This window comes from Pygoscelis adeliae, unplaced genomic scaffold (assembly GCF_000699105.1).
Source record: "Pygoscelis adeliae isolate BGI_AS28 unplaced genomic scaffold, ASM69910v1 Scaffold298, whole genome shotgun sequence".
In the NCBI taxonomy this organism is placed as follows: domain Eukaryota; kingdom Metazoa; phylum Chordata; class Aves; order Sphenisciformes; family Spheniscidae; genus Pygoscelis; species Pygoscelis adeliae.
This window is the reverse complement of record NW_008825303.1, coordinates 2,493,379-2,505,015: the sequence shown is the minus strand read 5'-3', so window position 1 is coordinate 2,505,015 and position 11,637 is coordinate 2,493,379. Positions and strand designations below refer to the sequence as shown.

General features: G+C 39.4%; 2 protein-coding genes across 2 annotated transcripts in view; one reads left to right on the top strand and one right to left on the bottom strand.

Annotated features, from left to right (window-relative positions):
- The window catches only part of WDR61 (WD repeat domain 61), a 9,500-nt gene extending 4,146 nt beyond the window's left edge, over window positions 1-5,354 (top strand). The window contains exons 5-10 of the mRNA XM_009330062.1: window positions 627-775; window positions 1,127-1,220; window positions 2,014-2,107; window positions 2,786-2,878; window positions 3,541-3,619; window positions 5,077-5,354. Of these exons, the coding sequence (XP_009328337.1) occupies window positions 627-775; window positions 1,127-1,220; window positions 2,014-2,107; window positions 2,786-2,878; window positions 3,541-3,619; window positions 5,077-5,166 (599 nt within the window). The 3' untranslated portion in view covers window positions 5,167-5,354. The remainder of the gene's footprint in view (window positions 1-626; window positions 776-1,126; window positions 1,221-2,013; window positions 2,108-2,785; window positions 2,879-3,540; window positions 3,620-5,076) is intronic.
- Window positions 5,355-5,876: 522 nt separating this feature from the next.
- Window positions 5,877-11,565, bottom strand: DNAJA4 (DnaJ (Hsp40) homolog, subfamily A, member 4). The gene is made up of 7 exons (XM_009330060.1): window positions 11,124-11,565; window positions 9,943-10,123; window positions 8,893-8,997; window positions 7,898-8,125; window positions 7,588-7,818; window positions 6,938-7,038; window positions 5,877-6,849 (listed from the first exon to the last, which is right to left on the bottom strand). Exons 1-7 carry the CDS (start codon window positions 11,136-11,138, stop codon window positions 6,631-6,633), a joined length of 1,080 nt encoding a protein of 359 aa, XP_009328335.1. The 5' UTR covers window positions 11,139-11,565; the 3' UTR covers window positions 5,877-6,630.
- Between the last annotated feature and the right edge of the window lie 72 nt (window positions 11,566-11,637).

The window sequence follows — 11,637 nt, the reverse complement described above, 5'->3', positions numbered from 1 at the left end:
AGCTCCTCCGCCAGCTCCCTCAGCACTCTCGGGTGGATCCCATCTGGCCCCATAGACTTGTGAGCATCCAGGTGGCGTAGCAGGTCGTTGACCGCTTCCTCTTGGATTATGGGGGGTTCATCCTGCTCGCCATCCCTGTCTTCCAGCTCAGGGGGCCGAGTACCCTGAGGATAACTGGTCTGCCTGCTAAAGACTGAGGCAAAGAAGGCATTAAGTACCTCAGCCTTTTCCTCATCCTCGGTGACAATGTTCCCCCCCGCATCCAATGAAGGATGGAGATTCTCCTTGGCTCTCTTCTTGTCATTAATATATTTGTAAAAACTTTTTTTGTTGTCTTCAACGACAGCGGCCAGGTTGCGTTCTAGCTGGGCTTTTGCCTTTCTCATTTCCTCTGCATGACCTAACGAGATCCCTGTACTCTTCTTGAGTTGCCTGCCCCTTCTTCCACAAGTGGTAAACTCCTTTTTTTCCTGAGTCCCAGCAAAAAAAAAAAAGTATGTAGTAGAGTTTAGAGTATTAAGAGTAGTTAGGGAGTTAAATGTCTAAACAGATGCATGTAGAACTGACATTGTTGAATAAGAACTAGAAAGAGTATTCAGCTAACTGATTTTTTCTTTTTAACACAGTTGATGCTTGGTCCCTGGCTTTTTCGCCTGATTCCCAGTACCTTGCAACAGGAAGTCATGTGGGAAAAGTAAATATTTTTGGTGTTGAAACCGGAAAGAAAGAATATTCTCTGGACACCAGAGGAAAGTTCATCCTTAGCATTGCATATGTAAGAAGCACAATTGATAATTTCTTACGTGAAATTGCTATTGCTGTAGTATGTTGTAAATCAGATATTTTTGTTTCCATCTGTCAGTTTACCTCTACGTAATACTAAATGACAGCCATAATTTGATAGTTCCAGATATAAACTGCATGACGTTCCCCCCCTGCATATATGGAAAATATACTTTGATCTTGCTTATACGCATATTGTGAATAAGTCAGCTGAAGTCTTCAGGATTTTTGGAGCCCAGGTATCTTGCTGGTATTTGTGAAAAGTTGCCAAGAGAATGTCAGGGAGGTACATAGCATGAATGCATACAGGTGTTAAATGCATACTTTTTGTGTTTTATTACAGAGCCCAGATGGAAAATACTTAGCCAGTGGAGCGATAGATGGCATTATCAATATTTTTGATATTGCAACTGGAAAACTTCTGCATACGCTAGAAGGTAATGGTTTGCTTATTTGCAATACCCAAGTTCTGGCTTCATTCCTCAACAAAATTAAAGGATATAATGCAAGTCAGAATAAGATACAACAGCCATGGCATAAATGAGTTGATGTTTCTGTCCATTAGACAGTATTTAGTTATTTAGTGTGCTGTAACTTAAACCACTTAAAATATTAGAAGCAAACTGTAAACTCAGGCGTGCATCATAAATGTCTATCTCAAAAGATACAGTCAGTAATGCTTAACTAAATTCTTAAATTGCAGTTCCTTCTTGTATTGCAGTGCAGTACAAGGAATGACGCATGGCAGCACACGTTTGGCTTAGCTTATGATTTTTCTTTTTGCTATGGTATCAGTTTTACAGCAATTTATTTCTGTTTTTAAAAATAACTGAATATTTTTGTTGTAGAAGATGTGCGTTTTTCTAACAGATAAATGGGCTTTTAATGTTCATGCAGTTTCTGTCCAGTTGTGTAGTTAATTAAAAACCCAACCACTTAAACAATATGAAATCATATTGGAAAATATGACATAATTTCTAATAAAGATCCACAGCTGAAAAAATAAGATACTTTTGTGTTGCAGTGGACATGCCTTAACATTCAAAGTTCAGAATTACTGTCAGTTTCCATTTTATGTTGTGCGAAGAAGCCTGTAGAGGCATAGAGAGAAAGACTTTTCGGAGGTTGCTTTCTTTTAACAGGGAATGCTGTTCTGGTGTAGCTTCTTGAGCACTGTCATTAGTAAGAGGAATAGCTACATTCTAAGCCATATATAACTTTGAATTTCAGGTCATGCGATGCCTATTCGTTCACTGACATTTTCTCCAGATTCTCAGTTACTTGTAACTGCTTCAGATGACGGCTATATCAAAATCTACGATGTGTAAGTTATTATTTTGCAAGACATGCTAACAGGAAAATAACTATTCGGAGAGGCTGATACTGTAAAAAAATATACCAAACTCTCTGCTCTCTATAATTCCCTTCAGTTTTTGGTGACTTATTTAAGATTCTTTATTACATAAAGAAGAAAATACTACACTCTTAAGGGAGTTTTTAAAAAGGGTGTAGGTGGATGACAGCCTTAACTTGAAAACAAATTACTTTCCTCATATTTGCCCTGTAGGCAACTGGCTAATTGTTTTGTGTATCTGTCCTGTGTGTTTGTGTTTACCCATCTTAAACATCTGTTCTGTACTCAAGAAATTATATTTATGACCTATTTCTGTCGCATCGTGCAAAAACTTGGAAGACCCTGGGGAGGAAAAGGCACTGCTTCAGTGATCTTCACTCCCCTAAAGCTGCATTACTTTGCCTTCTTCATGGTGAAACTGTTTTGTCCACCAATGTGTCGTCTTAGTATCTTCTTTTTATGTTAAGCATTTGAAATGGAAAACCAGAATCTGTTGTAACACCAGTTCAGCTTGGATGAACAAATGTCCAGAAGTCACCTTCCATGACCTTGCACTGAGCCATTCTCGACTGCACTAGCTAGAGTATATTCCTGTTGCTTTTTCCCTGGAATTCACAAACCAAATGTTAAAATTTGTTCTTTCCACAGGCAACACGCAAACTTGGCTGGCACATTAAGCGGCCATGGATCCTGGGTTTTAAACGTAGCATTTTGTCCTGACGATACCCATTTTGTTTCCAGGTATTGAGGATTTTTAACTTGTTTATGCTTACTGAAAAAAAAAAGTAAATATAATTTTGTATTTCTAATGGGAGATGGATCATAAAAAGTAGATGTGTACAAACTGCGATGGAATCTGTAATGGAGAAACATACAATTAAAGACTCAAGAGCCAATCTGTGATGTAATACCAGTTGTAGTGAATAGTATTTTATAGTGTAAGTCATCCCCCTGCAGTGTAGTTCCCTACAAGTGAGGAACATCTAAACCTAAGAGAAAGGCAATTTGATTGTAAATAGCTGAAAAATTGCTGTTGAATTAAAAAGTACAACCTAATGTAGTACTACATTAATCTAGTTGAACTTTAGTGTTAACTCTTAAGACAGCTCAGGCAGTTGGGGGACCAAGTACATGTAACAGGAGTTTCTTTATCCAAAGAACTTGCTTCAGAGAATTTTCTGGCTAAAATGGGGGTCTTCATTTTCATGTTGCAGGTACTGAAACGATACATTTATTTTAAAGGTAATTGGAACTTGGCAGAAGATGCATTCCTTTGCTACTTCATCCCTGTATTTGATGGGTGAAAGAGGGTTTATGTCTACTGTATGAGATCTTTTAAGCTTTGCACTAAACTATAGATGATCTATTAATTTAAACATTGATCAATACTGTTTTTCTTTCAGTTCATCTGATAAAAGCGTAAAAGTTTGGGATGCTGGAACGAGAACCTGCGTTCACACTTTCTTTGATCACCAAGATCAGGTATGTCTACTATTGCTTTATCTAGGTCACTGTGTTCGCAGGAGAACTTCAGTTGCGTAGTTGTGCACATTCGTGCTTCAACTTGGTGCTGTAGCTTCGGGGTTGGACTTCAGCATGCTGTAATGGAATCTTACAAGTTGTTCATGATTATTTGGCACTTAATATTGAACTAATACTCCAAGCGTGTAGATTGATCTCTTCCAAGTAATTGCGTTTTTCAGGTCCAAATAAGGGCAATTGTGAATGGCCAAAAGGATTCTTACCAGTCTGTATTTTTTATCTTTGTCTATGGTCTTATTTCTATCACACAGCGTGTGCATGTGTTAAGGGGGGAAAATACTTACTTAAAAAAATAAGACGGAATTATCTAAAAAGATGCTTGAAAGCACCCTTGAAACTTGGGACTTTTTGCTCCTCAAATGTCTGTAATACCCTTTTTTTTGTTTTGCTCAGTGCTGGCTACCTGTGAGGGAAGAGGAAGTTGGGTATCTACCAAGTTACTCTTTTTCCAAATTTTAGGTGTTAAATAGAGCAATGCTATTTTTTAATGGATCATAGAGGAAGACTTAACAAAGGAAATTCTTTCAGATTTTATTTGGGCTCTTTCTTCCATAGTACTTTTTTGCTGGTAACCTTCTTTTCAGTTATCTACAGCTATGGGGCTTTTAGTATTGCAGTACCAAGCAGAACTGGATTTCCAGTGTTGTTTTAGCTGTTGTCTATGATCTAGTAAGTTTGTGGAAGGCAGAGATGTATCAGCTCTTGGGAAGGCTGGTTTTTACCTATTAACGCAAAATGGTGTACGAGATTCCCCAAAACATGCTGTTGTCAATATACTCATTCTGTGATCCCATGTTAATATGCTGGGTAGCCTTCACTCTTCCCGATCTCATCCTGACGGTGGAGATGGGGGTCACTTAAGAGTTTGTGTAACTGTCATAAGTTAAGTAAGTCAGAGGACTGACCTGAATTTTTCTAAGTAAGTTTTGCGCTGCTAAGTAAACGGCTCTCTAAATTAGCCCAAGGATAAACTGGATAATCCTTCAGTCTATCACGGTGCGTCAGTCTGCATGAAAAATACTTCCCTCTCTTGCTTTCCTGAAAGCACTGTGAAGTACGCTTTTCAGAAAGACAGGATGGGCAAGAGTGAAAATGTTAGGTTCGATTTATGCAAACTGGGGCAAGTTTGCATACTTTTTCAAGTACCTATAGACTGTGTAATCCATTGTCAGTAGGAGTGGAATGCAAGAACTTGCCAGGCTACTAGATGGCAGTGTCCTTCTCTGGTTCATCAACCTCATCTGCTGTTAGAGCAGAAGCCGTAATTGGACCAGCTCTAATAAGGTGATCTTAAATAATCCTCCCTTTTCTGCTCGTTGTAGTCAGTAAGTATGACTGCTATGAAGACATTTTTCCTTAGTCTCCTGTTGATAACCTTGTGTATGTCCTGTTTGCAGGTCTGGGGAGTGAAATACAATGGAAGCGGGTCCAAAATTGTATCTGTTGGAGATGACCAAGAAATTCATATTTATGACTGTCCAGTTTAAATATTAACTCTTTGTTAACCCTTCTGGTGGCAGTTTTTAAGACTACTGCTATCCTTCTATGTCATTTTTTGGTATGATAAAAGCATTTTAGTAATGCTGATGTGCAAAATCAGATACATGCAATTTTCATTTTGTTTAGCATGAGAGAAAGCTTTACTTTTTTTAAAATAAAAGCTACAGATGTAAGTAACTTGTGTCTAATCCTTGGAAAATGTATTTTGGGAAATATGTAGTCATGGGTGAAGTAACCGCTCAGTTAATCTCCCCTACTGTTATACATAAATAGACTGGAGCTGGAAAGTGTTGACCAGCTTATTTTAGCCAAAGGAAAAGCGACTGAGGCTATGTGTTGTATGCGTGGGAGATGATAGCCTGCACTCATCTTGATGTTGTCCTAATGAGTGCAACAGGGTCACTTAAGTTGAACACCTGTTCCTGCAATTGTGTGGCGACATGTAACTCATTCATCACAGTTTAATTTCACTTAAGGGCACTAGTTGTTTCCAACCCTGACTTAACACAAACTCTACTAGAAAACCAGATAAAAGGAGAAAAGCCTTAACGTGATCATTCTACTATGGTATCTTGTCATGTTATAGAACAGCAGCAGTATACCCAACACGTGGTCTTCGGTAAGGCTCAAGTACACAAGGCCTAGGAGGAAGTAAGAACCCTTTCTAGGGAAAGCTGAAATATAGAGCTTGAGCTTCTGAAAGATCAAAATTTTATTTGGAAGCATTTGCCTGGTATGTAAGTTAGAAGTATGTGGGGTACACCTATACACATTAGAAGGATACCTTATAACCCAAAGTTACACTTACGTAGAGCTAAGCAGCTGAAGGAATGCTACTCTAATGCAACAAAAGAACAGAGGGAAGAGTGCTACTGTGCACTGAGTGGGGCATGCACAAAACACTTTTGAAATACAAGATGAGACACAGAGTAGTGTTGCAGCTAACACAAAGCTGAATATGGAGAACAATCTAGACTAGGTGATAGGAGTCTGAGCTTAGAGAAACTTATTTAAATAAAGAGGGTTCTCAAGTGGCTTAGAAAGTACAAGAGAAGCATGATAAAATGTGAACAGTTCTATTTATTAGAAGTTATTTCTGCTATGTTTTATTCTATGAAATTAATTTTCCAGTATGAAAGTATTTACATAAGACACTCCACTTAGCCTCTATCCATATTGCCAAAGTCTTATATAAATAGCAAAGGTGAAATAAATTGAGAACTTTCACAGCAAAGGAAAATGTATACCAACTCAGTTGGTTCTCAGCTGTGTGACATTTGCTTTATATATAAAGACTACAAGAACACAATATAAATTAGTTACAAAAAGGTGATACTGACAGCGCAGCAACTCAATTTGCTGAACACAAAAACCACAAGCAGTGGCTCTTACAGCCATGCAGTTTTCATTGTGAAAATTTACACTTTAGATGACATCCATTCCACCTTGCTTTAAGATGTCTGACATTGTACTCCAGTTCTTGGACCCTCCTCATCTTCTTCATATGCTTCTCCACCACTGTTACGGTAGGTTTGCTCACTTGGATCAAAATCTTCAAGGTCTACCTGATCCATCTCATCTGTAATCATAACATCTTCACGTGGAGGAAGCAGAGCCTCCAGCAGACACAGTTTCTCCCTTGGGAGCCAGTAGTGCTCTGGGAACTGGACCTACAATTTTATTTATTTTTTTTTAATGAATAGTTACTCCTGATGCCAATGCAGATATATCTTTGCTAAAGAAAAGCAGTCAACTCACCAAAAACTGTATAATTAAGCTGCCTTTGTCCATTGGGGATTTGTAGATAGGCATCCCTTCATTGTAGATACACTTTAGGTCACCATGTTTTATCACTTCACCTACACGGAGGTAAGAGCTGTAAGTAAGCTTACATGACAGATTTCATCATCATGAAAAGCAGGGTTATACACAAGCAGTGTTCCCACAGCATCTAAGAGAGGCTACTAAGCAACTCATAGAAAAGGCTGCAAACTGAAAAGTACTAAAACCAAGCTATACAGAAGACAGACCATTTAGGCCATTTCCTCTACTGTAAGAGAATCAGCTTCTCTTAGCACACTCTTCAGGATGAATTGACAGATAATCTAGTAGAGTTTAAGTTTCTGGCCTCTTGAATATTTTCCTGGCTATCCACCAACTGAGGCTGAAGTTTATTATGAAGCATTTGACAGCTTTAGCTATAAATCTGCATGTAGTGTTTTAGGAGGACTGACAGGAATGACAAAGAAAGAACTAAATTAAATGACTGCAAGTGTAGTTTGAATCTGTTGCGTCAATTGGTAAAAAAAAACCCACCCCCCCCCCCCCCCCCCCCAAAAAAAAACCCCAGCCCAGGCACAATGAACCAGGCAAGCAGTTTATATAGCATCAGAACTCTTAAGACCTACCTGGCCTAGATGATACGACAAGAACTCTGTTATCCAGAGTTTCAATGGTCTTTCTGAAACCACATAAAGCCTCCGAGAGTTGAATTCTCATTTTTGTGATTAAGTCATGCCCTCGCCTCTGAAAGACACTGTGATCCTTTTGATCAAGCACAATTATAACATCACCAGGCTCCAGATCGGGCTCCTGGTCACCTTCTCCATGAAATACTATCTTCTGACCATCTTTCATACCTGGAGAAAAGAAACCCATTTATTCTCTGCGGAACTATAGACTATGATTAGGGACACAGAACAAATATACAGTTCTTACCTTTATCAACATGAACTTCTATGATCTTTTTCTCTCTCACAACCTTACAGCCATTGCAGTTGTCACACCTGTCCTTCGGATTTATTCTTTCACCTTGGCCTTTGCATTCTGGACACACAGTTTGGATTTGTTGTACCATGCCAGGTCCAATCTGCTGAACTAGAACTTGCATTCCTCTTCCTTTACACACAGGGCACTTTTCTATTGCCCCTCTCTTTCCGCCATAACCTTTGACAAAAAAGTTAAATCTGATCTCAGTCTTAAAAATAAGTTACTCTACAGTAGTCAGGCTGGAACTCATTGACTTCAAGAGCACCTTTAGGGCAACTTAGAGTAGTTCAGTAATATATTTCCAGCGTAACTGGAATTTAGTTTCTATCACAGAACATGCCCCACAAGTTAGAAGTTCCTACAAGCAAAAGAAAGGCAAGTTTTCTATGCACAGCTTATTTGATTAGCCTCTGCCCCACCTCCCAACACATCTTGGTTATCAAGGAACTATCAGCACACCGACTTCAAGACCTAAACATTCCATTAATACTTTGGAAAGAATCTGCTTACTAAATATTTAATAGAGCACCAAGATACAAGGCCTCATTAAGATTCACCTCAAAGAAGACCAGTCATTATGGATAGCTGTAAAATGACTTGTGTAATACAAGCTAGACTTCTACCCACAACAATTAAAAAAAAGTGTCACAAAACAGCCATTTATTAAAGTTCTGGATTAAGATACTTTTAAATTTAGGTACCCCTAACTATAATCTGCAGTGAGTTTAAGTCTGCCATTAGAACAATAACTTTATACCACTATGTTTAAGAGAGCCTTATTCTTGGATAAGCATAAGCATAAATGAGAACCCCCCCAGTAGACTTGAGGGGAGGGGAAGGAGAAATAAAAAAACCCACCCCACAATTTATTCCCATCCTCCCCCCAATGTTCTTTAAAAAAAGCTTGGAGTAAGAGGAGTTTGAAACCACTATTTTTTTTTTACCTTCACACTTTGCACAAATAACATTCTTTTGCAGTGCCAGTTTCCTTGTAATACCATTATATAAGTCTTCAAGAGATACACCTAACTGGTGCACAACATTTTTGCCTTAAAAAAAACAAACAACAGAAGAGAAAGATTAATTCTGGTTCAGCTGTATTAAGGACAAATGTTTATTTAAAGGCTTCTACACTTGTTCATGCATGCACAGTCCCACTGAAGAAACATAAAGTTCATTCCAAACTTTGAACACAGTTCAGCCCCCTTAAAAGCCTGTGCAGTTCCATCAGCTTCCACTGAGCTGCACCCACTTACGTCAGAACGTAAAGTTTAGCTGTAACTAAGCAAAGCATCATTAAAGCCACCCTATCCCTGCTCCTACCCCTAATTTTATAAGCTTAACTGAAACAGCAAGATGCAAGGACACTACCAGCTTCAGATCTAGTCAATTCAGAAGTTGCTGTTATGCCTACCTACAAATTTTAATGCCACTTCATAGCATAATTTCAAAGATTTTACAGCAAGTTACTACTTGCACCTTCAACAGACATTGGGCATGGAAAAAGACAAAAATCATACTGTGCTTCTGGCAGCACTCTGCACTCAGTTTCATGTAATTTCGCCCAAGTATTTTAATGAGATTTAACATTACTGAGGTTTAAGTTGATGGTGTCCTTTGAAGCAAGTTGCCCAAAGCGTATGAGCAAGTAAGGCACAGATCTGGAAAAAAAGTAACTTAAACCAGGTCTAATTCAACTGCTCTAACCTACCAATGTTTCCCCCACCCTACAGATTACCCGCACCCACTTCAACAAAAAATAAACAGAACTCATCAGAAAGATTGCTATTGCTACATCACGTTATCTACTTTATTAGAACCTTAATGGTAGAGTAACAAAAAAAAAAAAAAAAAAATCATAGTTTACTTGATCTGTCGTTGCAACGAGTAATATCCACACTATGTGCACTTAGCAGAACAGCAGTACCATAGCACAGGTGTTTTATGCTTAAGTGCATGGTTAGAGTTTCTAGAACTTGTTTAGAACTGTGTACCTCTTCTCTCTCTATTCATTCGGCCTCCACCACCAAAGAACATGTCAAAGATGTCCATGGGTGAAGAGAAGCTGCCGCCACTCAGGCCTCCTTCTTTAATAGCCTGCTCCCCACCCTGGTCATAGAGGTCCCTTTTCTTTGGGTCCGACAGAACTTCATATGCCTGCGATATGAGTTTAAACTAAAAAGAGAAAAGAAGCTCTGAACAACTATGACCAAGAGGAGAAGTAACCCTCTCATATGCAACTCCATCTTCAGATTGAGCCACTATAGCACTCTCTTGTAGCATGTCTTTTTCCAAAAGGCAACTCTCTAAACAAATGTGTAACAGACTATAACAGTACACTTTTGTCCAGGAAAACCACCCTTTTTCTCCCTCTCCCACCTCCTCCCATGTTGCAAGTGGGCTTAATTCAGCGTCACATCCAACTTACAGGTGTATGCAAACTACCCTTCGATGATTGTGGTAGTTGCAACCATTATACACCTCTAACAAATCCATTTAGAAAGGGATATGATACTATGCCCAAGTCTTGCGGGTTCCCAGATGCTCAATGGCCACAGCAGTGCTAGTCATTCTATAGCTACACAGGGATCCTTCGTGCCTGCTGAGCTGCTACATCCAGCTAGAACTACACAGAGATTTAAGTGACCAGACACTGGTGTTGCTTACTCATCGCAAATAGAAGGGCTCAGATACAGATCAAAGCATCCACTTTATCAAAAAAATTAAGGGATTTTTTTAAATAGCTATCAAGAATTTCCTATTAAGATGACTAAGTCAATTTTTAACCACAATTTGCTATTACTGAAATAATTACTTCCATTTTAAACATGATTTACTTATGACCAGGTAAGGTGGTGTAAGTAAAAAAGCAGGCCAAAAATAAAAGCAGAAAAGGTTACCTTTGACTATGTTTACTATTTAAGTAACTTGAGTTTTGTAAATTAATGTACTAGATACACAAATATGGAGCTTCTGTTCCTATGTTAAGGTATTATCGGACCAGCTTTTAAATCAATAATCATTCAAGTTTTCCATAGTTCTCCAATTGTGGTGCTCATTTATCCTCCTAGGCAACGTGTGGAGTTGAGCGGGTCTCTGCTAACAGCATGTAAAATGGTTTTGTTGTAAAACAGTCCACCCATGTGCAGCCCAGTGATTTCCTCTGGATAGTTACCTTGTACATCTGCATTAGCACTTTCTCTGAAGAAAACTCATCCTGTTCAGGAACACAACTCCATCCAGCGCAACCCCAGCACGCACAGCAGTGCTGGCAGCTGGATCCACCCCTGGCCTTTGCAACATCTGACACAGCACGATGGCCGTTAGGACGCTACACATCCTTTCAGCTCTGCCCGTTTTAACCAGCATATCTGCAAGAATGAGCTCCCGTTGGCAACTATGGGGAGACCGCTAAGGAACTGCGTCCGAAAAGAGGAACGAAGGCATCCCCTCCTGCCACAGCTGGGCCCTCAGGCCTGCTGCCAGCTTCACGTGTCTTTTACAGACCGAAGAACGGGAGCATTCATTTCATCGCACTATGCTGCGGGAAGGGCATTATGTCCGTCCTTTAGGCAAAGCAGAATTTTAAAGCAAAATTAAGGGCGCGCTTTCCACCTTGGTACACGAACAACGGCCGGTAGGTGGAAGACCCGCGGTGCCCCACGCAGGCGGCTCTGCGCCACCCCCCG

Excerpts from the sequence above, each read along its gene's own strand:
- DNAJA4 (XM_009330060.1), bottom strand. Across the intron at positions 8,126-8,892 it reads TATTTGTGCAAAGTGTGAAG|GTTATGGCGGAAAGAGAGGG; the intron begins GTAAAAAAAAAA and ends TTTTTGTCAAAG. Across the intron at positions 7,819-7,897 it reads AGAAGTTCATGTTGATAAAG|GTATGAAAGATGGTCAGAAG; the intron begins GTAAGAACTGTA and ends TCTTTTCTCCAG.